This window comes from Sander lucioperca, chromosome 20 (genome assembly GCF_008315115.2).
Source record: "Sander lucioperca isolate FBNREF2018 chromosome 20, SLUC_FBN_1.2, whole genome shotgun sequence".
In the NCBI taxonomy this organism is placed as follows: domain Eukaryota; kingdom Metazoa; phylum Chordata; class Actinopteri; order Perciformes; family Percidae; genus Sander; species Sander lucioperca.
The window spans coordinates 29,242,375-29,264,589 of record NC_050192.1 but is presented as its reverse complement, the minus strand read 5'-3'; the positions used below and the strand labels follow the sequence as shown (position 1 = coordinate 29,264,589).

Genomic DNA, 22,215 nt, shown 5'->3' with positions numbered 1-22,215 from the left:
TTGCATTAGAGCCAGACGGATATATAGGCGGGCCGATATTAGGCATTTTCCAAACTATCGGTATCTGCATTTATAATGACCGATAAATGAATATTTAAAAAATAAAATAACCTCCTTCAACCATGTTCTGAATTGAATTGATTTTTTTTTTAAATATATATTGGCCAATATATCGGAATATCGGATTTTTAAATCACCAAATATTTGTATCGATATCGGCCTTAAAAATCCTGTATCGGTCGGGCTCTAGTTTGCATACAGTGAATACAGTGAGACTCAGTTTACACACAGAGAGGAATATGTTTTTTATTCTTATAGGGGTTCTCCCCAGGCTGTGTTATTTTCATGAAAATCAACTGAAAGATCCTAAGAAACCCAGTAATGATATATAGTGTGCTGTCCACGTTTTGTTCTTAATCCCTTAAACTGTGAAATCGATCCAGGTTTCACATGTGGCCATTACTGAAATGAGGTTACTATTACTGAGGATTTAACACATCATTTAAACACTATGACAAACAGAAAGAATAATCATGAAGAATTAGGAAATAAGGCAGAGAATCATTGGATTGATGTATCTCGTTATATAAAAAGCAGTTGAAATCAATAGAAATAGTCTTTCTTAAATGGACAACTTATTAACATATGCACTATATATATATATATATATATATATAGTACATGAAGGCAAATGGGGCCTACAGCCCCAACAAGCTCGACCAATCATAGGGCAGTGTTTATGTGGCCTGCTCTGGAAGCCATACAGATGATGTTATCATACCATTTTTTATATTTCTATCAAAGGGCACTGTTTACTGAGATTTTAGAGAGTAAATCACCCTAAACTGTGAAAGCAGAGGAGACAAAACTAGGATTTGTCCTCCCCCCCCCACACTCCTTTCTCTACATTATAATATTCTGCCACAATAGCCCCGGTAACACCTGGGTGAACAAGGGAAATGAAACCGGGTTAGTGAGTGTGCACGGAGTACTCATCCCTTCATCCCCTCACTCCCTGCTTCTGGAATGAAGAGTTTCTCTCTAAAGGCTGTAGCGTTATATAAATAAATACTTTTAGTCTGAACAAAACACAATATCATTCAAATTTCATCAAATTCTGGTATTTTCAGAAATCAGATTAGTCATGTCCTTGGTCAGTGGTGGAATGTAACTACGTACATTTACTCCGGTACTGTACTTCAGTCCAAACGTTGAGGTACTGAGTACTATACTTGAGTCTTTTCTTTTCATGCCACTTTCTACTTCTACTCCGCTACATTTCAGAGAGAAATATTGTACTTTTTACTCCACTACATTCATCTGTTACAGCTTTAGTTACTAGTTACTTTACACATTCAGATTTCTGCACACTAAACACATTGATAAAATCTGATGTTTGATTCTAAAGTAAACTAGCCAACAATATAACAGCTACAAGTCACGCTGAGATGATTAGACCATTAAACACACAACTGGTTGGATCCTTTACACTTTCTAAAATGTTTTAATACTTTAACTATATTCTCCTGATGATATGTACTTTTACTGAAGTAACATTTTAAATGCAGGACTTTTATTTAACAGAGTATTTTTATAGTGTGGTATTAGTATTTTTCTGAAGTAAAGGATCTGAATACTTCTTCCACCGCTGTCCTTGGTTAACCCACACTTTGACACACTGCATCCTGCATTAGAAATAATTAAGTAAAAAAGATTGCATAAAGTAGTATTTTGGAGGGCAACTGTTCGTGGCAGGAGCTCCCAGCTCTCCGTCCATCCGACAGGTGTGTTGTTGTTGTGCCCCCTGCTGTCTGTCTCTGACTCCGCCTCCTCTTTCAGATCAGTCCAGACGACTTCAAAGACGGCTCGTTCATCCCGCGCACAGAGGAGGCTGACATAGACGTAAGACTAGCCCAGCTTTCAGTCAAGTAGATCAGAAGGTTGAAAAGAAAGTTTAGTTTATGTGTGTGTGTGTGTGTGTGTGTGTGTGTGTGTGTGTGTGTGTGTGTGTGTGTGTGTGTGTGTGTGTGTGTGTGTGTGTGCAGACCAAGCTGAGCAGACTGTGTGAGCAGGACAAGGCGGTGAAGATGCAGGAGGAGAAACTGCAGCAGCTACACAGAGAGAAGGTACAGCTCCCAGTGCGTGTGTTCATTGTTTGTCTTTATGTAGACTTGTGCACAATAACCAGTGGTGGAATGTAACTAAGTACATTTACTCCAGTACTGTACTTCAGTCCAGATGTTGAGGTACTTGTACTTTACTTGAGTCTTTTCTCTTCATGCCACTTTCTACTTCTACTACATTTCAGAGAGAAATATTGTACTTTTTACTCCACTACATTCATCTGTTACAGCTTTAGTTACTAGTTACTTTACACATTCAGATTTCTGCACACTAAACACATGTAGTTGATAAAATCTGATGTTTGATTCTAAAGTAAACTAGCCAACAATATAACGGCTACAAGTCACGCTGAGATGATTAGACCATTAAACACACAACTGGTTGGATCCTTTACACTTTCTACAATGGGAGGATCTTTCGCATTGGGCACTTTTATTTTTAATAGTTTAAGTACATTTTACTTACTTACATTACATAATACATACATACTTAAGTAACATTTTGAATGCAGTATTTTTCACAGTGTTAACTTAGATAAAGGTTCTGAATACTTTTTCTACCACTGACAATAAGTATTTATGTGTGTGTGTGTGTGTGTGTGTGTGTGTGTGTGTGTGTGTGTGTGTGTGTGTGTGTGTGTGTGTGTGTGTGTGTGTGTGTCAGCACACTCTTGAGACGGCCCTGCTGTCTGCCAGTCAGGAGCTGAGTGAACAGAGCGGCTCCAGCGCCGGCGCCACCCAGAGCCTGATCCAGCAGAGGGACGTGCTGCAGAACGGTCTGCTCAGCACCTGCAGAGAGCTGTCCAGAGTCAGCACTGTGAGGACAACCCGACACACACACACACACACACACACACACACACACACACACACAGACACAGACAAGTGCAGACCAAGAAACAGCTGGCCCTGTATTTATCAATCTTCTCAGAGTAGGAAATCAGTCATATCTGGTCCTAGTTCTAAATCTACCAGTTAAAGAATGTTATCAACTTTCTTAAAGCTAAAGTGTGGAACTTTTGTCTTTATTACACAAACATATGGCTGAACAATTTGGGGGGGGGGGATCTAATTGCAATTTTTCTGCCAGATATTGTGATAACGATTCGATTTGCAATTTTCTTTCTTAAAAGTTTAGCTTAAGCTCAATATTCACATAAAACATGTCATGGAGCATTATAACACAAGACACCATCAACACTGCTCTATGGTCTTATGGAAGGATGAGAACATGGATATGAACTGCCAGAAATAAGTGTTTTTCTTTTAATAAGCAACATTGAACAGTCAAACACAGAACATGTATCACAAAAGCTAAAGTTATTATAATAATAAACTATTCCAACAAAAAAATACCAGTACTTTCCTGTAAACTGTAATGTCTGATCTGCCTCAGTTCAATAGCAACATCGACATATTACACCTTCTATGATCATGTCAAATAAAGTTATAAATAAAACCTCCACTGGAAATAGGACATTTCTGCAAACAATCTGGGATATGTAACATTATTCCAGCATTTGAACAGTGAATATAATAATTAAAAAAGGGAATAAAAAATGTTAAATCAAGTATTACACCAAACATTCGACTAAATATTGAACATTATTCTATAGTCTATTATTAGTCTTCACGACTAGCTAATCTTTCAAATCTCAATTTTGATTTGAAACCGATTAATCGTTCAGCCCTTCACGAACACTGTCAACGTGCTTAAGAACATCAGTGGGATTCCTAATAACACATCGCTGTGGTCTCTACCCCTTCCTGCCTCTCCAAGGTGTGTGTGGCCAATGCAGGTACCGTCTAACCAATCAGAGAGTAGGGAAAAGGCAGCTTGCAACAATGATGATTTGGGTCCGTCACCGTTTCAGCAGTAATAGATCCAACTTTGATTGCTCTAATGCCTAGATCAGACGAGACGTTATCAGTGTGAACATTTTTATTTAGCTATATAGCACATTTCATTCCAAAGAAGATACAGCGTGTAGAAGACTTAAGCCGTACCTTTGGAACAACCAGAGGCTCAATGTCCTAAGGAAAGCACATGAAGCCACTGGTAATATTTCTAATGATAGAGTTTGTTATGCTGGTGGTGAGAGAGTGTCCATTAACATTTCTTGACACCACCATATGTCAGTCCCAGAAGTGGGAGGTCAACACCAACCTCATTATAAGCAAAAACCACCAGAGGCTTCACTTTCTGCGCCAGCTCAGGAAGTTTGGTGTAGCTAGGGATGCAATGCTCCAATTTTACAGAGCCACAGTGGAAAGCGTGCTAGTCTTCTCCATCGCTGTCTGGTATGGTAACTCCACCTCTTCAGAGAGGCAGCAGTTGGAGAAGGTGGTGCACACGCGGACCAGCCATAAGGCGCAGAAAGTGCTAGATGACCCCTCCCACCCTGCCAGGTCCCTCTTCCAACTACTGCCCTCTGGAAAGAGAGTTCAAAGTCTCAGAGGCAAAACATCCCGCTTTTGTAACAGTACTTACCCTGCCACTATTAGAGACAAGTCAAGTGCACACACACACACACACACACACACACACAGTCAAGTGACCCTGCTGTTGGCTGCTGTCCTGCTTTCAGGAGTTGGAGCGTTCCTGGAGGGAGTACGACAGGTTGGGGGCAGACGTTACTCTGGCCAAGTCCAACCTGCTGGAGCAGCTGGAGGCCCTGGGCAGCCCACAGGTAACACGCACGCGCGTACACACACACACACACACACACACACACACACACACACACACACACACACTCTTCTTGAGTTGAGATCAAGCTTTTAACAGCATTTGTGTGTGTGTGTGTGTGTGTGTGTGTGTGTGTGTGTGTGTGTGTGTGTGTGTGTGTCCTCAGACAGAGCCTCCAAGCCAGCGGCACATCCAGATCCAGAAGGAGCTGTGGAGGATCCAGGACGTGATGGAGGCTCTGGCCAAAAACAAGCCACAGCGGAGCACAGACAGCAGTAAGAGTCTTCAATAGAACACTTTATCAAGTCACATTCATATGTATCTGATGTGATTTACATTGCCTGAGTACATGAATGCAAAAGCTTATTCATTTGTCTTCCGTTATGGAAAAAGTTCAAGTTCCTCTTCTCCGTATTCAGCAGGTTTACCTGGTTCCAAACCACTCTCCAGTCTCCAGAAGAACGAGGTAAGCCGGCCCACACAGCACACACCAACCACACTTACTCTCAGCTGTTTCACACGTCTTTAGCCTCTGGCTACAATTAAAAGTCTTAAAAGTCATTTTGGAAGACAGAATGAGTCTGTGGTTTTGGTAGAGGAAGCAACAGGGATGTAAAAAGTAAATATAAATATATACAGGAAGGAGCTCCTGTGTGGACTAGTGCATATTTCTTGCATCTCCGTGGTCAAACCAGCTCATTTCATATAAATAATCAGACATTGTTTCTGCTCACCGAGACTTCGCTCTGCTCCGCTGGTGGCAGTCTCCAACTTTAGCGGCGGCTGGTGTTACCACGGAGATGTGGGTGACGGACGGCGAGCTTGCCTGCAGTCTATTTCTGTGAGAGAAACATTGAAGCTGCTACAGTTTGCTGCTCTGCCGCATCGCAGATTGCTGACTACAGGAGCCATTAGCTCAGACTGTATAGTTGTTGCGGTTCCAGGTCGGATCACCTTCTCCCCACGGGAACGTGCCTATGTTCCCACAGCCCTATGTTCCCACATTTCTAAGATTTTTTTCAAAATAAGGCCCTATGTTCCCACAGTTCCTAGATTTCTAAGATTTTTTTCCAAAATTAAGCCCTCATCAAGGAGGTTTCGGTACGCTTTTTTGGAACCGCACCGAGTGGAAAAACGAACTCTAGTGTGATTTAATCCAACTAAATGAGGCAGGTGTGGAAGTGTCCTTAGTTAACATGAAGCACATGGCCACAGGAATCACCAGGAGCATATGGATGGGTTTTCTCCATGTTATGTTATATATAAATCTCCCCAAATCTTTTTTTTTTTTTTTTTATTTCAGCAGGTCTAATACTAGTTGTGTATTTTGTTTACAATATTGCAGACCATTTAACAAGGCACACTAAAAGATTAGATAGGTACTGGTACATGTCTAAGGTACTGAGACAACGAAATGCAGTTTAGTGTTTGGATTCATTTCCTTCTTACCAGGCTGCCACTGGGTTAGTTTGATTCAGTACACGATGAATCTTGAAACTTGCTGGTTGTAACTAATCTGTCATAGTGGCCTTTTTGCCAAACGACGCTGCAGCACATTTCTCCAACATTCAAGGCTTTGCTTTACAGAAGTCACCTCTGAAGGAGAGTTCAGGCTGAACACAAAGCCTGTTTCTGTCCTGCGTTATCGGCGCAAGATTGACATCTGTCTGGCTCATCTGTGTTTACAGTTTGTGTTTGGTAAAGCCACAGACCACAACTTTAGTTCGCTCTCTGTGCTCTCATCAGCCTTAGGCTACGTTCACACCGCAAGTCTTAATGCTTAATTCGGATTCTTTGCTCAGATCCGACTTTTTGTTTGGCTGTTCACATGACCTTTTAAAATGTGGCCTGTATCAGATTCCAGTGTTAACTGTTTGCGGTTTTGAACTGACCCGCATGTCCAAAAGAACAATAACAATGACATCAGACGCAGCATTAAAGTTAGGGAGTTTATGGAGGAAGTCAGCATTTTCGCTTTTATTTGAAAATGTTTGTGTAATGGCAGCCATAACATCAATGAGCAGGTGCTGAGGAGGAAAAGAATGAAGAGAAAGAGAGACAAAATTGGCTATTTTGGTCTTTTGCGGGGTTATGGCTGCAAATTCACTACATAGGTCTGTGTGGATGCAGAGACGAAGCCAGGAGCGGTGGGACTGCGTTGTGAATAGCTCCACAGAGACGCAGTTTATAGTAGGCATAGTCAAGTTTTTAATTTTACGGTCTGTGTCTAGGGCTAACTCCCGCTGGCGCGTAATTGTGACAAATGTTGATGTAGATTGACGTAAAAGTCGCATCAAATCCGCCTTGGTTGTTCACACTGCGGCCGCATTGAAAAAAATCTGACCTGGGTCTGATTCAGAACCACATATGGAAGTGGTCTAAAAATCTGACCTGGGTCTGATTCAGGACCACATATGGAAGTGGTCTAAATCTGATTTGAAAAAATCTGATCTGGGCTAGATTTGAGTATTCACACTACTTCTGAAGAAGTCTGACCTGGTCACTTGACCCCAAAAAAATCAGATTTGGGACACTTTTGCCTGCAGTCTGAACGTAGCCTTATTTCCAGCATTTTCAGTAAAAAACTACTGATCCCAACTCCTCCCAGAAGTGTAGTCCAGTAAGAGCGTTTGACTTCCTTGGACTGAGACCAGCTGCTGTGTTACCTGTCAACAGGCAGTGACGCTGCTGCCGCTCAGTCCGCTCAGGGAGGGCGACAGTGTGCCCCCCCGCCCGCCCCTCCCCCACTTCTACGACTCATCAGAGCGCCCCCCTCACGTGCCCCCCCACCACTCGCACCCCGGCGGCCGCCTGCCCCCCCACACGCACCGCCCCGAGGATCGCAAGAGCGGCTCCAGGAACGGAGCGCACAGCGTAAGAGCCCTCATGTCTGCTCCATCCGTCCACATCTCTGCTTCACCCATTAGCACTCAGACGTGTCTGTGGGGTCACATCCACTGTTACATTTCTTGTTCATCATTTTCACGTAGGGCTGAACAATTGTGATTTTTCTGCCAGATATTGCGATTACAATTCGACTTGCGTCGAAGTTTAGCTAAAGTTCAATATTCACTGTGTAACAGATACAACATGTCATGGAGCATTATAACATCTTTTGATGTTATAATGCTCCATGACAGGTTTTATCTGCTCTCTATTCTTATGCAGGGATGAGAACATGGATATGAACTGCCAGCAATAAGTGTTTGAACAGTCAAACACAGAACATTTATCACAAAATATAAAGTTATAATAAAGTTATAACAATTCCAATAAAAAAATATCAGTACTTTCCTGTAAACTGGAATGTCTGATAGGACTCAGTTCAACAGCAGCATCTATATATTACACATTCTATGATCATGTTAATAAAGTTATACAAAAAAATTGAAACATCCACTGAAATAGGACATTTCTGTAAACAATCTGTGAGATGTAACATTATTCCAGCATGTATTTTATGATTAAAATGGTATAATAATGAAAAGAGGAATGAAAAATGTTAAACCAAATGCTACAGCAAACATTAAACTAAATGTTGCACATGCAATTAATGGCGGTCTTCACGATTCATCGTTCAGCCCTAATTCTCACAAGTCTAATCCAGCCTAAGAGACCCATTCCTCAATTAGGGCCATTTTGGATCCATGTAATTAATTTCGGTGTCTGTCACTCACCCACAGTGTCACATTCAGACCCATTCAGACCCATTCAGACCCATTCAGACCCATTCTGACCCATTCAGGCCCATTCAGACCCATTCTGACCCATTCAGACCCATTCTGACCCATTCAGACCCATTCAGGCCCATTCAGACCCATTCAGACCCATTCAGGCCCATTCAGACCCATTCTGACCCATTCAGGCCCATTCTGACCCATTCTGACCCATTCTGACCCATTCTGGCCCATGCATTTGTGGAACTCCATTGTTATGAGTGTGATGTTTTCTTGTGTAGGTTTACACTTAAAGTGTGTCTTGCCTTCTACTTTGAGTGGTTTTTTTATAGCATAGAGAACTCTCCTTTATGCCTGTACTATTCCAATGGCACTTCTTAGTGCTATAAAGACCCATATCTTTCCATATAAAACTATGAGTTTATTCTTTTAACTTTTTCCAGAACTTTTTCTTTATTCTAAAATCACAACTTTATTCTAGAATTTTTTTGTGTGGTAAATTACAACTTTTATCTTGAAATACCAGAACGTTTTCTTGTAAAACTACAACTTAAAATATTTTGACACCCCCCCCCCCCCCCCCCCTTACAGGGTGGTCCTAATCTGTCATATACTCGCAATATAATGTGAGATTTGTGAAATTGTAAAATCTAAAATTCTTCATTCTCTATTGCTCATGAAGCACTTTTTGGGGATTCGGAAGTTTACATTTGGGAGATTTGATGTGTGTGTCTGTCTGTGTGTGTGTGTGTGTGTGTGTGTGTGTGTGTGTGTGTCTGGGTGTGCGTGCGTATTCTGACCCTGAACAATCTCCCCTTCACAGCAAGCTCCAGACTACCGGCTGTATAAGAGCGAGCCTGAGCTGACCACGGTGAAGGAGGAAGTAGACGAGGCCAACGGTGAGGACAAGGACAAGACAGACTCCTCTGCTGAGAGCAAGGACACTGCAGCTTCAAAAGGTAGGCCTACTTCAGGACTCAGTCACATAAAGATGATGGTCTTATACTTAAGGCCAATTTATGCTTCTGCTTTAAATCCACGCCGTGGTTACGTACGTTACAGTAGGTACGTGTAGCTAGGGACCCTACGACGTAGCCTGATGTGCACATCTCAAAACGACCATAACAACTGTGATTGGTCCACTTGGCCGTGGCTTGGTAGCGTTGCATTTCCCCTAGTCTACATCCACGACGTTCCACTTCCAGCCGGATGTCCCTCATTTTCGGCGGGATGTCCGTCCCCTTCCTCTTTCTTTGTGTTGGCGTTCTAACCTCTGGTGGATTTGTGAGGACTATGGTTAACTGCTCCTCAGATCTCTGCAGGGTAAATCCAGACAGCTAGCTAGACTATCTGTCCAATCTGAGTTTTCTGTTGCACGACTAAAACTACTTTTGAACGTACACATGTTCCACCAAAACAAGTTCCTTCCTGAGGCTCAGTCTACATATGTAGGCTACGGCGAAAGCTCTGTGTGGACAATTTATCAAACATAGTTCTTGTCTTTGCGCACGTCTCATTCGGGCCCTGCCACCATTACAAAATAAATGAAACAAAAAGAAACAGAAGGCTCTCTGTTGCACCAAACTGCTATTTTGGATGCACCTATTGCACAGGAATATATCGCGGCAGGAGTATATCCGATCCCTAGCTGATCAGGCAGGTCGCATTGAAGTATCAAGTGTGGACACACATATGCTGACTCAGCTGAGGTCCGATGTGGCGCATCAGATCACAAACGTTGCATGGGCAGGGCTCAAAATAAGGCTTGCCCGATTGCCCAAGGCAAATAAAATACCATGTCGGGCTAGTAAACATAGCAACTCACTTGCCCAATCAGGTAAGTGGTACAAAAGAATTATACTCCTTTTCAGCATCATATTTGTACTCTTGTAGTCTCCTAGAATAGGTGTACATGCTTTGATGTTCAAAAAGCATATTATGTTTCTCATACTGCCCATTGCTGCAGCTCCTCTGCCTGAAACACTTTGTCTGAGCTCTTGGCCACCTTCCTGAAAAAAGCCCAGTCTGCTCTGATTGGTCAGCTGGCCCACTCTGTTGTGATTGGTCAACCAAATTCAAACAAGCCACTGGGCAGGCTGTGGTTGCTCAGGCAGTACCTATGGGCAGCACAGATGAAACACTCATCTAGCTAGTGACATCACTAATGGAGGAATTTTGGAGGTGGGCGAGGCGTGTCAGGCAGTTGGGAAAAAGGGTTGTGTGTGGAAGAGAAAGCTCCATTTGGAGTGAAATGTGTTTTTTTGTATTTTTGACATCTATTACATACACAGAAAATGATATAACACACTAAAAGACAGGGGGGGGAGCACAATAGGTGCTCTTTTTAAACACATCAGATCAAAACCGATTAATGGAACAACTGCTAGCCATTAGCATTACAGTGTAAGCTTTTCACTTGCATTTGCCCTTAAAATGGAAATAGGCCTATGCAAACAGCAACTCCTATGCAGACTACAATTCTTCCTAGCACACCCCGTATTCCCGCTGGGTCTCCCTCCTCCCCGCCGTTACTTTGCTGCACGGCAAAGTCACGTTAGCGAAACAACAGAACTGGAAATTCCTTCTGCCTCTCTGAAGTCACTGTGCGGCAACATTTTGCCTTCCCCGTGAGTGAGTTATGGAAACAAACAAGGAACAGTAAAGAAATCTGGGTTCTACATGTCTTCTATTTTCCCTGAACATGTTTTTGTATCTTTTGTGAAATGAAGCACGTTAACGTTTGTGCCACAACATGAGCAATTAGCCCGACTGCAGTGTTTGTTTGCTAATGTGTAAGTGATGGAGTGTCCTGTCGTCTCTCCAACAGTGCCCCCCTACCCGGTGGGAATCATTCCTCCCAGGACCAAATCCCCCATCAGTCCTTGTAGGAGTCCTCCCGAGTCCTCCACTATTGCCTCCTATGTCACCCTGAGGAAGACCAAGAAGCCTGAATCCAGATCAGTGAGTTTTGCCCTCAACATCGGTGGGGACGAGCGAGAACACTGATGTTATTTGGATGGCTGTTATATAAGTTGGAACTAATGCTGATAATAATTAGTTAATGGTTAAGAAGTGGTCTATAAAGCATCGAGTAACATTCATTTGGCATCATTAAATCTTTTTTAGTGAGCTATAAAAGAGATTATTATTTGATCATAGCTATCTAACAGTAAAATAACTTTTAACTAAAGTTGATCTAACTATACTAGTTTACCACTTGTTAGCGACGGTTATTATAAAGTGTCACTAATAAAATTAAAATGAAGGGAATTCCCTATTTCTGTTGTTTCACATATTGGGCCTACACTTAGGGTTTTTAGTTGTTAGTGTTTAGTGTTTGTAAGTATTTATGTATTCTCGGGTATGATTCTTATTGACTATGTATCGTATGTTGTATCTGAATGTGTCTAGTAACAAATGAAGTTCCCTCACGGGAAAAATAAAGTTCTTTTGATTTAGATTTATTGGGCCCAGCCACAGAAATAGCACGGTCAAACAGATATCTGGGACACTCCCCCGCAGATTCAAAAACCAAGCCCATACATAATGACAGGTTTGACATGGTCGGGCAGTCAGGAATCATTCTCTAGGAAGTTAATTTCCACAGCATATGTCATGCTACTTCGGCAGTTACTTTGTGAGATAGCTTTGGTTTGGATGAGAGCCAACATTTAGGATAGGAAAGCAAAAAACAACGGCCCAGAGTTTAATGTAAAAAGAATGTAAGAGTGAGTGCTGTCGTGTACAGGACCGTCCCAGGAGTGCCGTGGATCAGACAGGGTTTGGGGAGCGGGAGGTGGGGAGAACGAGGATGAGTGTGGAGGAGCAGCTGGAGAGGATGAGGAGGAACCAGCAGGCCTCGTCGCTTCGAGAGAAGAAGAGAGAAACGCCATCCCGCTCGCCCTCCTTCAGCAAAGACAGCCCTTCCATTATCCAGCAGGTGATGTCACACACACACACACACACACATCACACACACATTTCTCACACACACATCACACACCCATACATCACACACACACACACACACACACACACACACACACACACACACATCACAAACAGATCACACACACATCACAGACACACACACCACACATACCCACACACACCCACACACACATCACAAACACATTACTCACACACACACACACACACACACACACATCACAAACAGATCACACACACATCACAGACACACACACCACACACACCCACACACACATCACAAACACATTACTCACACACACACACACACACACACACACATCACAAACACATTACTCACACACACATTACTCACACACACATCACACACACATTACTCACACACACACATCACAAACACATTACTCACACACACATCACACACACATCTCACACACACATTACTCTCTCACACACACACCACACACACACATCACACACCACACACACACACATCACACACACACACACACATCTCACACACACACACACACACACACACACACACACACACATACACACACATCTACAGTAAGCCTTAGCTGAACTGCTATTCCATCTGTTCTGGAAATGTATACATATCCATAAACTGTGGCTAGATATTTGTAGATTTATCTTGGATAATATCTATAACTTTGAACTTTTACTGGAAAATGTATTCTTAGTTTTTTGCCAGATACCGTATATATGAGAAAGAATATTTTCTATCAATCTCATCATATTCTTTGCAAAGTTTTACGTTCATAAAAGTAAATTTGCCAAAGCAAAACCTTACATTGTTTTTAAGAAAGAAATTGTGCTATACATTAAGACAATAACTTCTTCAAAAAAACAAAAAGCCATTAAAACTGTAAGATTGTGCTCCCTATTTACAGTTTTTAACTTAATTTATTATCTTCTTTGCTGACCCCTGGCATGTTTTATATGACTTTATTTTTTTGGCCGTTTTTCTTTTTCCTCTCTTTTGCTTTTATATATATTATATATATTTTTTTTCTGTGTATTTTTGTTCCTACCTTTTCCTTTGGCCTTAAAAACATCAAACATTGTCAAACATTTTCAAACCATCAGTTAATTTAAGTGTGCGTGTGTGTCTGTGTGCATGTGTGTGTGTGCGTGTGCGTGTACATGCATGCGTGTGCGTGTGCAGAGTCGGCTCCAGGCGGAAGGGGCGTGTGCAGACCCTGTGGAGCTGGAAGCGGCTCTGCAGCAGCTGAAGGCGTCTCACATGGAGCGGAGCAGGACGGCTGCTCAGGCTCAGCCTGCCCCACAGGTTCATGGGATATTATTTTTTCAGTAGTTGTGAACTTTACGCTGTCCTAGCAACCAGTTTTCATCCTAAACAAATCCAAATTTTATGCAAAATACAAAACTAAACATAAAGTGCAAATACATGTTTATCGTCTTTTAATGAATTAATTAATTTCATTAAATAAGAATTGCATACATTTAAATTAACTGCAGAGGCAGTATTACATTATCAAATGCATATCTATGTATGTAATAGAGCTAAAAAGATTAATTGATCAGTCGTCAATTATTAAAGGTGCTCTAAGCAATGTCACGCGTTTTTTAGGCTACAACATTTTTTGTCACATACAGCAAACATCTCCTCACTATCTGCTAGCTGCCTGTCCCCTGAACACACTGTAAAAAACATCTCCTCACTATCTGCTAGCTGCCTGTCCCCTGAACACACTGTAAAAAACATCTCCTCACTATCTGCTAGCTGCCTGTCCCCTGAACACACTGTAAAAAACATCTCCTCACTATCTGCTAGCTGCCTGCCTCCTGAACACACTGTAAAAAATATCTCCTCACTATCTGCTAGCTGCCTGTCCCCTGAACACACTGTAAAAAACATTTCCTCACTATCTGCTAGCTGCCTGTCCCCTGAACACACTGTAAAAAACATCTCCTCACTATCTGCTAGCTGTCTGTCCCCTGAACACACTGTAAAAAACATCTCCTCACTATCTGCCTGTCCCCTGAACACACTGTAAAAAACATATCCTAACTATCTGCTAGCTGCCTGTCCCCTGAACACACTGTAAAAAACATCTCACTATCTGCCAGCTGTCTGTCCCCTGAACACACTGTAAAAAAAACATCTCACTATCTGCTAGCTGTCTGTCCCCTGAACACACTGTAAAAAAACATCTCACTATCTGCTAGCTGCCTGTCCCCTGAACACACTGTAAAAAAACATCTCACTATCTGCTAGCTGCCTGTCCCCTGAACACACTGTAAAAAAACATCTCACTATCTGCTAGCTGCCTGTCCCCTGAACACACTGTAAAAAAACATCTCACTATCTGCTAGCTGGCTGTCCCCTGAACACACTGTAAAAAACATCTCCTCACTATCCGCTAGCTGGCTGTCCCCTCAACACACTGTAAAAAACATCCCCTCACTATCTGCTAGCTGCCTGTCCCCTGAACACACTGTAAAAAAACATCTCCTCACTATCTGCCAGCTGTCTGTCCCCTGAACACACTGTAAAAAACATCTCCTCACTATCTGCCTGTCCCCTGAACACACTGTAAAAAAAAACATCTCCTCACTATCTGTTAGCTGTCTGTCCCCTGAACACACTGTAAAAAAACATCTCACTATCTGCTAGCTGCCTGTCCCCTGAACACACTGTAAAAAACATCTCCTCACTATCTGTTAGCTGTCTGTCCCCTGAACACACTGTAAAAAACATCTCCTCACTATCTGCTAGCTGCCTGTCCCCTGAACACACTGTAAAAAAAAAAATCTCCTCACTATCTGCCAGTCCCCTGAACACACTGTAAAAAACATCCCCTCACTATCTGCCTGTCCCCTGAACACACTGTAAAAAAATATCTCCTCACTATCTGCTAGCTGCCTGTCCCCTGAACACACTGTAAAAAAAAAAAACGTGGTCTCTGTAGACAGCCCAGGCTCCTCAAACAGCAACAAAAACAAACTGGCCAACCTGCACCACCAAACATAACAAACAGTATTCCAGCCAATAACAGACAACAAGGATTTGGGGGTGGGGGTTAGGAAGGGAGGGGGAGGGGACAGGATGAGGTGGAGGGAGGGGCGAGCTAGGCTCCATTTTGTTTGAAAATACTTTGAACGTCAACAAGAAGTGACGTCACCCAACATTGCTTAGAGCACCTTTAAATGACTCACCAATTATTTTGATAATCGATGAATTGGTTTGAGTCATTTTTTAATAAAGAATAGTAGAAATTCTCTGATTCCAGCTTCCTAAATGTGATTATGTTCTAGTTTCTTCTCTCCTCTGGGACAGTAAACTGAATATCTTTGAGTTGTGGACAAAACAAGACATTTGAGGACGTCATCTTTGGGAAACACTGATCCACATTTTTCACCTGACATTTTAGAGAAAAATCTAATTCATTCATGCAGAAAATAATCCACACATTAATCAACAATGAAAATACTCATTAGTTTCAGCCCTAATATGTACAAAGTTCTAGTTATACTATTTTACATTGGTTGATTTCAATGCCATACTTTGCCATTTTTTCATCAGGATCATCAGTGATTAAATATGACCCATATATGTACTGTAATGCATGACAAACCACCACCAATTAACTGCAACGCATGCACATTTCTGATGATGACTGATGATGACTGTACAAACAGCTCATGACATTATTCTATTTCCGTCTCCAGGAGGTGCAGAGGGTGGAGGAGGTGAAAGATGAGGTGCAGCGTGACGGGGACGGTCACGGGACCCTGCAGAGCATGAAGGAGGCCAACAGCACAGACAGTGAGGTAATGCAGACAAGGCCTGCACTGTAGGGCCGACATTTTCCATATAAACATGCTATGTAGGCCATGATCCAGTGGTGGAATGTAACTAAGTACATCAAGTACTGTCCTTAATTCCAAATGTTGAGGTACTTGTCTTTTCTCTTCATGCCACTTTCTACTTCTACTCTGCTACATTTCAGAGAGAAATATTCTACTTTTTACTCCACTACATTCATCTGACAGCTTTACTTACTAGTTACTTTACACATTCAGATTTCTGCACACAAAACACATGTAGTTTATAAAGTCTGTAGTTTTGAACAAACTGTTCAAACTGTACAAACTGCAGTTTCTGTCTCCCCCATGAGGAATTCTAAGTAATGACAACAACACTGTCGGTGCGTCCACATGATACAAGCCTTCCGTGATCATGCACCACCCCATGTTGGACTCTTCAGAAGAGGTCATTATCTTCACTTGAGTTTCTGCGCGGGAAAGTCGCCGGACGACACAATCTTCTGAACATAGTCATACTGAGAAATCCAGAGAGAGTTGTGTGGAGCTGATAGTCTTATTTAGCTTTGTAGCAACTCATTTGGCAATGGCTTGAATGTTACGGTCGTTCATTGATATGAATGTCCAAGTCGCAAGTCGTGCCTGAGACGTGCGTGTCACGCAGGCAGTGTGTAAGCTCTAACCTGTTACCATGGGAGCCGAAATATAAACGGACACGCCACGCAGCTGACACGCTCACGCCACGCAGCCAGTGTGAAGGAGGAATTAGCTGGCCTTCTATGATTGGTCACCTGCTCCAGGTAGGCAGGACTGGAGTGTTTTTTTTAAGCTAAAAAAAGCTAGCTTTTTTAGCTGGTGTAAACATTGTCGCATGTAGCTACATGCTAACGGCAGTAAAATGTCATCTTGGCTGCCAGTGTTGTTAAATTCTCCCCAATTCCAGGTCACATCACTGCTGAAACATGTCAGATTGGGTAGTGTTTGGTTCAGAAGCCTTTATCTGCGTTATTGACAGTAGAAAGTGCCGCTTTGTTCCACTACAATCTAACGTTAGCCTAGTGCTAATTATTAGGTAGCTGCATGCTAACACCAGATAGTTGTAATCTTGGCTGCCAATGCTGGTCATTTCTTCCCAATTTCGGGGTCACTTTACTGCTGGGACATGTCCGATTGCCCATTTCAGAGTTCTCTTAATACATCCATGATTTCAACTAGTGAAACAAAACTGGAGATTCCAGGAAACACACTGGCCAATCAGAGCAGACTGGGCTTTTTTCGGGAGGAGGGATTAAAGAGACAGGCGCTCCAGCAGAGTGTCTCACACAGAGGGTGAATACAGGTGCAGCAGCCATGGGAAGTTTGAGAAAGATAAAGTGTTTTTTTAACATTAAAGCATGTAAACATGTTCTAGTACAAACACAAAATACAAGTATACTGTAATCCTGAAACTGCTATATAATAGTTGCCCTTTAATATCTGTTAATTTATCGCAAGTATTATCGTTATCGCAATATTCAACAACGTTATCACATTTTGCATATTTTCCTCAGATCATTCAGCTCTAATTAGTGCCAACTGCATGGACAAATCAATCAATGAAGAATCACAGCATAACACTTTACATACTGATAGGAATTGAACGAAAGTCCCAATTTAACATCCTGTCATTCAATGCCTGCAGACACAAGCCAGCAATATAATGTATTCCATGGCTAAACCGCCAGTGTGTGTGTGTGTGTGTTCATTTCACTGTCAATCAAATCTGATCAAAACACAACCACACAGTTCTGATGAAGCAGATTAACTGGGGTTTTGGAGTGTTAGACTCTTTATGAATAGGATTGCAGGGACTTTAACACAGCTCAGTCAGTGAGCCTAACTACACAAATACCAATTATGATGAGTGCGCTGTAATGTACACGTAAGTGCTCTGGGATTAAACATAATGGTATCTCGGGCAGTTCTGGGTTACTACTGCTGCTATGTGATTGAAGTGGAATGATGTACCATGTTGTCATGGTCATGGAATGTCGTGGATATAGACTGTAGTTACATACTTTTACTTAAGTAACATTTTCAATGCAGGACTTTCACTGTAACAGAGTATTTTTTACAGTGTGGTATTAGTACTTTTACTAAATAAAATAAATAAATACTAAAGTAAAGGATCTGACTACTTCCACCGCATTTTATAGTAAACTGGTACAGTGCAGTCTGCAGGGGCAGCAGGTGGAGGAGAACCAAAGGAACTCTAACACACAGCGTCACTATACACAGCTCTCTCTGATGTAATGCACACAGCAGATAATCACCTATTGTGGATGGAACATCTGCGCTTGTAATCTGGGAAAATAACAGAAGATTTGTGGGAATGTGGAAGGAGCCAGGTTGGATTTAAGGGCTTTATCCTGTGGATGTAACCAGGATTGATAGCTGGGTGTGGGCTGCTCTCCACATCACCCTCAGTCCACAGCAGACAGACAAACATGTCCTCAACGTGTTTTTTGCATTTCCCTCTAGTTTTCATTATTTCCTTTTGTATTATTATTAGTAATATAAGTTCAACAATATCATGACAGCACAAAACCAAAGTCTTGCTGAGAAAGATACGCATCACTACTCTGGCAATGCATGGAACAACACTGACAGCACACTTCTTTACTACTTTTCTAATAAAAACACTTTTGTGTGTATGTGTGTGTGTGTGTGTGTGTGTGTGTGTGTGTGTGTGTGTGTGTGTGTGTGTGTGTGTGTGTGTTTCAGCTGTGTGAAAGCCAGAGGGTGGTGATTGTGGACCTCGGCGCAGAGCCTCAGCGTGTGGAGATTGTAAACCTTCACTCTTTTGAGGATGATGAAAGCAGAGACCAAGATCTGACTAGCTCACCAACAAACACCACCACTGACAACAGGTAGGTGTGTGTGTGTTTGTGTATGTGTGTGTGTGTGTGTGTGTGTGTGTGTGTGTGTGTGTGTGTGTGTGTGTGTGTGTGTGTGTGTGTGTGTGTGTGTGCGTGCGTGTGTGTGTGCGTAGGGGAGGTGTGTGTGTGCTGAATGAGTGTGAGTATGAGATGTTTTTGGAGCCAGAAGGCGAAGAAGAAGACATACTTTATTGATCCCCAGGGGTGCAAATTACATCTTTACACTCTGTTGTTACACACAGGCCCGAAAAACACACACATGCACAAACAGGACCCAATACATGCACTAATGGATAGGGGGCAGAGTGAGGGGGCTGCCCACTACAGGCGCCCCGAGCAGTTTGGGGTTCGGTGGCTTACTCAAGGGCACCTCAGCAGTGCCTGAAGTGACACCTCTCCAGCTAACAGTCCACACACTGTACTTTGTCCGTACAGGGAATTGAACCGGCAACCCCACGGTTCGCAAGTCAAGTCCCTACGGACTGAGCTACTGCTGCCCCGAAATTAAAAATAATTAAATGAAAGGCCAAAGGGATCTCAAGGATTACAAAATACTATGACATATATGATAGCAGTTCTTTTGCTTGTCCTATAGTATAGTAGTTTTGCGTCAGTGACCCATTCTCCTTCGGCTCATTGCAGTTTCCAGACTCCTGAGCCTGAGACGCCGAGCCCGGAGCCGAGGGAGGACGAACCAGACGCAACGCAACAGAGCGCCAGAGAGGAGAAGCTGGAGCTAACAGCAGACGACAAGAAACACAACAACAACAACATGTTGGCTTGTAAGTGCCACATCTGTGTCAGTCAAACCTGATACCACATTTCATGCTGGCCCAAATACCTCCTGTTGCACTTGCTCCCCAATTTCAATTAGAGTATTGAAATGAACTTGCTATTCTGTCACTTTGTAAAATCTCACTTATGCATTCCCAGACGCTCTTGACATTCTAGCATGTTGTATGCCCAAAAAACGTTGCAGGGCAGTAGGTAAGATTTAAGGCCGTTATACACCGGGGGCGTGGCGAATAAACAGCACAAAAATGCAAATAAACGGCTGCGATTTTTTCGCATCAAAACTCTTCGCAGCAATGCACATTTGCGACAGTTTTCAATAAAACGTTTGGGATATTCGCTCAGCTCATCATGTCGGTGGGACAGTTTGAGGTCATAACCACCGGAGGTGTACTGTGTCTTGTTTCCCCAGCTGCTGGGTGGAGGGGCGGGGGTTAGCTCCGGAGACTCTAGCCCTGTCTCCCCCCCCCTGCCTGCAAAATACATTGAGTGAATTTAATTCCCTCTGGTAAACAGTACGCAGTGTAAGTTCTATGTTTAGGGATATCGTGATGACAATAAAAAATGATATACTGTGCAGCCCTAGGTACAACAATGAATATCATAGAATACTTTCACCCCACCTAGCCGCAGCACAAGGGTCTGGACCCTGTACATAACTACCCCCCCCCACCCCCCGATCTCAAATCATTCCTACATCCGGCTGTACAGTTGTGTAGTGTGTCTCTGTTTATCTTCATTTGTGTTGTGTGCAGATTGACATTGCTTCTCAAAGTGTCAACTGCATGTACAAATACAAAACAAACAACTTATGTCCTATCTACTGCGTCTGATAGAACAAGTCTGTAAAGTTTGTGTAAACTGAACCGACAGTACACTCCAGTGGGTAAACAATGAAACTGCAATTTTTTAAAAATTGCATCTGGGAAGACAGACACTCAGTGATTGTTGTTTTTAGCCTTAATAATCAAAATATATTTGATTCCAGTTCTGCAAGGTTGCGTCCACATGATACACGCGCACCACCCCCACCCCTCCTCCACTCAGTTACTAGTAGCCAAGGAGGACACGGAGGATTAAAAAAACATGATGGACTGTTCAGAAGAGGTCATTATCTTCACTCCAGTTTCTGCGCGGGAAAGTCACCGGACGACACAATCTTCTGAACATAGTCATACTGAGAACTACAGAGAGAGTTGTGTGGAGCTGATAGTCTTAATTAGCTTTGTAGCAACTCATTTGGCAATGGATGAATGTAACGGACATTGATTAATATCAAGAAGTTGCGCACTAAAGCTTTAAAGTTGTGTTTTATTTTGCTGTTCAAATATGTAGTGAGCAGAACAGAACCGTTCTTTAAATGCCAACTGTGTGCATAAAAACTAAGAGCAGAGCACGTCCGTAACCTAAAGGAAAAGATGTGGCCGGTCTATGTGTCAGCCATGGGCATTTTATGACATGTCAAGCACCCACACATTCTCAAATCCTTACCATCTGCCAAAACTGCTGAAAAAGTACTGTAAAGGCTTTAGGCCGCCCTACACGTAGGTCCAGTTTAATATGCAACTACATTTTATATGTATGTATAATATATGTAAGGGCTCCGTCTCTTTTTCAGCTAATGGGTGCTTGGCCTGAATAACGTTGCAGACCGCTGGTGTACTGTATTGGTCTAAATCTAAAAGGAAGACTAGAATGCTACATCTAAGAACTACAGGTCACATTAAATACCTTGGTATCAATGTTTCCACCAGGCTTTCAGAGCCATTCCTTCTGAATTACACAGCATTACCAACAAGCATCAGAGAAAACCTCACCCACTGAACCAACTTGCCCATCTCATAATTGTAAGAATAGCAGCAGTAAAAATGACCTGCTAGCAAACAACAGAAAAATGCCTAAAGGCTGCTGTCGGCTGATATTCACTACCAACAATGTAAAGAACCCAGAACTATAAGTTTTTATAAGCTGCCGACCCGAAAAACTGAGCTTTATGAAGACAAAAGTGGAAACAGATGTGAGGAATCAGCAGACAGAACGGGGAGACGTTGGCATCCTGACACTAAGCTAACGTTATGTCTAATATAGTCCATGTCCACGACATTCCATTTCCAGGATTGTTCAAGTGTCTTTTTGTCATTCTTTTTTAGTGCTGCCTTTTATATGCAATGCAATGTTCAATTTGTTCAATAAAATAATTGGAAATGATTTCCTTTCATTTGTTTTTCAATTCAACAAGCAGTTTGTGTTCTGTT

At 42.4% G+C, this 22,215-nt stretch overlaps 1 protein-coding gene across 15 annotated transcripts in view; it reads left to right on the top strand.

Moving 5' to 3' along the window:
- Window positions 1–22,215, top strand: part of LOC116042039 (pleckstrin homology domain-containing family A member 5-like) — a 267,224-nt gene that overhangs the window by 244,023 nt on the left and 986 nt on the right. For 12 of the 15 annotated variants that reach the window (XM_031288155.2, XM_031288163.2, XM_031288162.2 and 9 more), the window contains 14 exons: window positions 1,840–1,902; window positions 2,046–2,126; window positions 2,788–2,940; window positions 4,712–4,813; window positions 4,979–5,087; window positions 5,232–5,278; window positions 7,489–7,686; window positions 9,313–9,448; window positions 11,317–11,450; window positions 12,238–12,429; window positions 13,627–13,749; window positions 16,155–16,256; window positions 19,014–19,159; window positions 19,811–19,950. In XM_031288155.2, the coding sequence (XP_031144015.1) occupies window positions 1,840–1,902; window positions 2,046–2,126; window positions 2,788–2,940; window positions 4,712–4,813; window positions 4,979–5,087; window positions 5,232–5,278; window positions 7,489–7,686; window positions 9,313–9,448; window positions 11,317–11,450; window positions 12,238–12,429; window positions 13,627–13,749; window positions 16,155–16,256; window positions 19,014–19,159; window positions 19,811–19,950 (1,726 nt within the window). The remainder of the gene's footprint in view (window positions 1–1,839; window positions 1,903–2,045; window positions 2,127–2,787; window positions 2,941–4,711; window positions 4,814–4,978; window positions 5,088–5,231; window positions 5,279–7,488; window positions 7,687–9,312; window positions 9,449–11,316; window positions 11,451–12,237; window positions 12,430–13,626; window positions 13,750–16,154; window positions 16,257–19,013; window positions 19,160–19,810; window positions 19,951–22,215) is intronic. The other 3 variants (XM_035996062.1, XM_031288164.2, XM_031288160.2) reach the window with 1 other exon arrangement.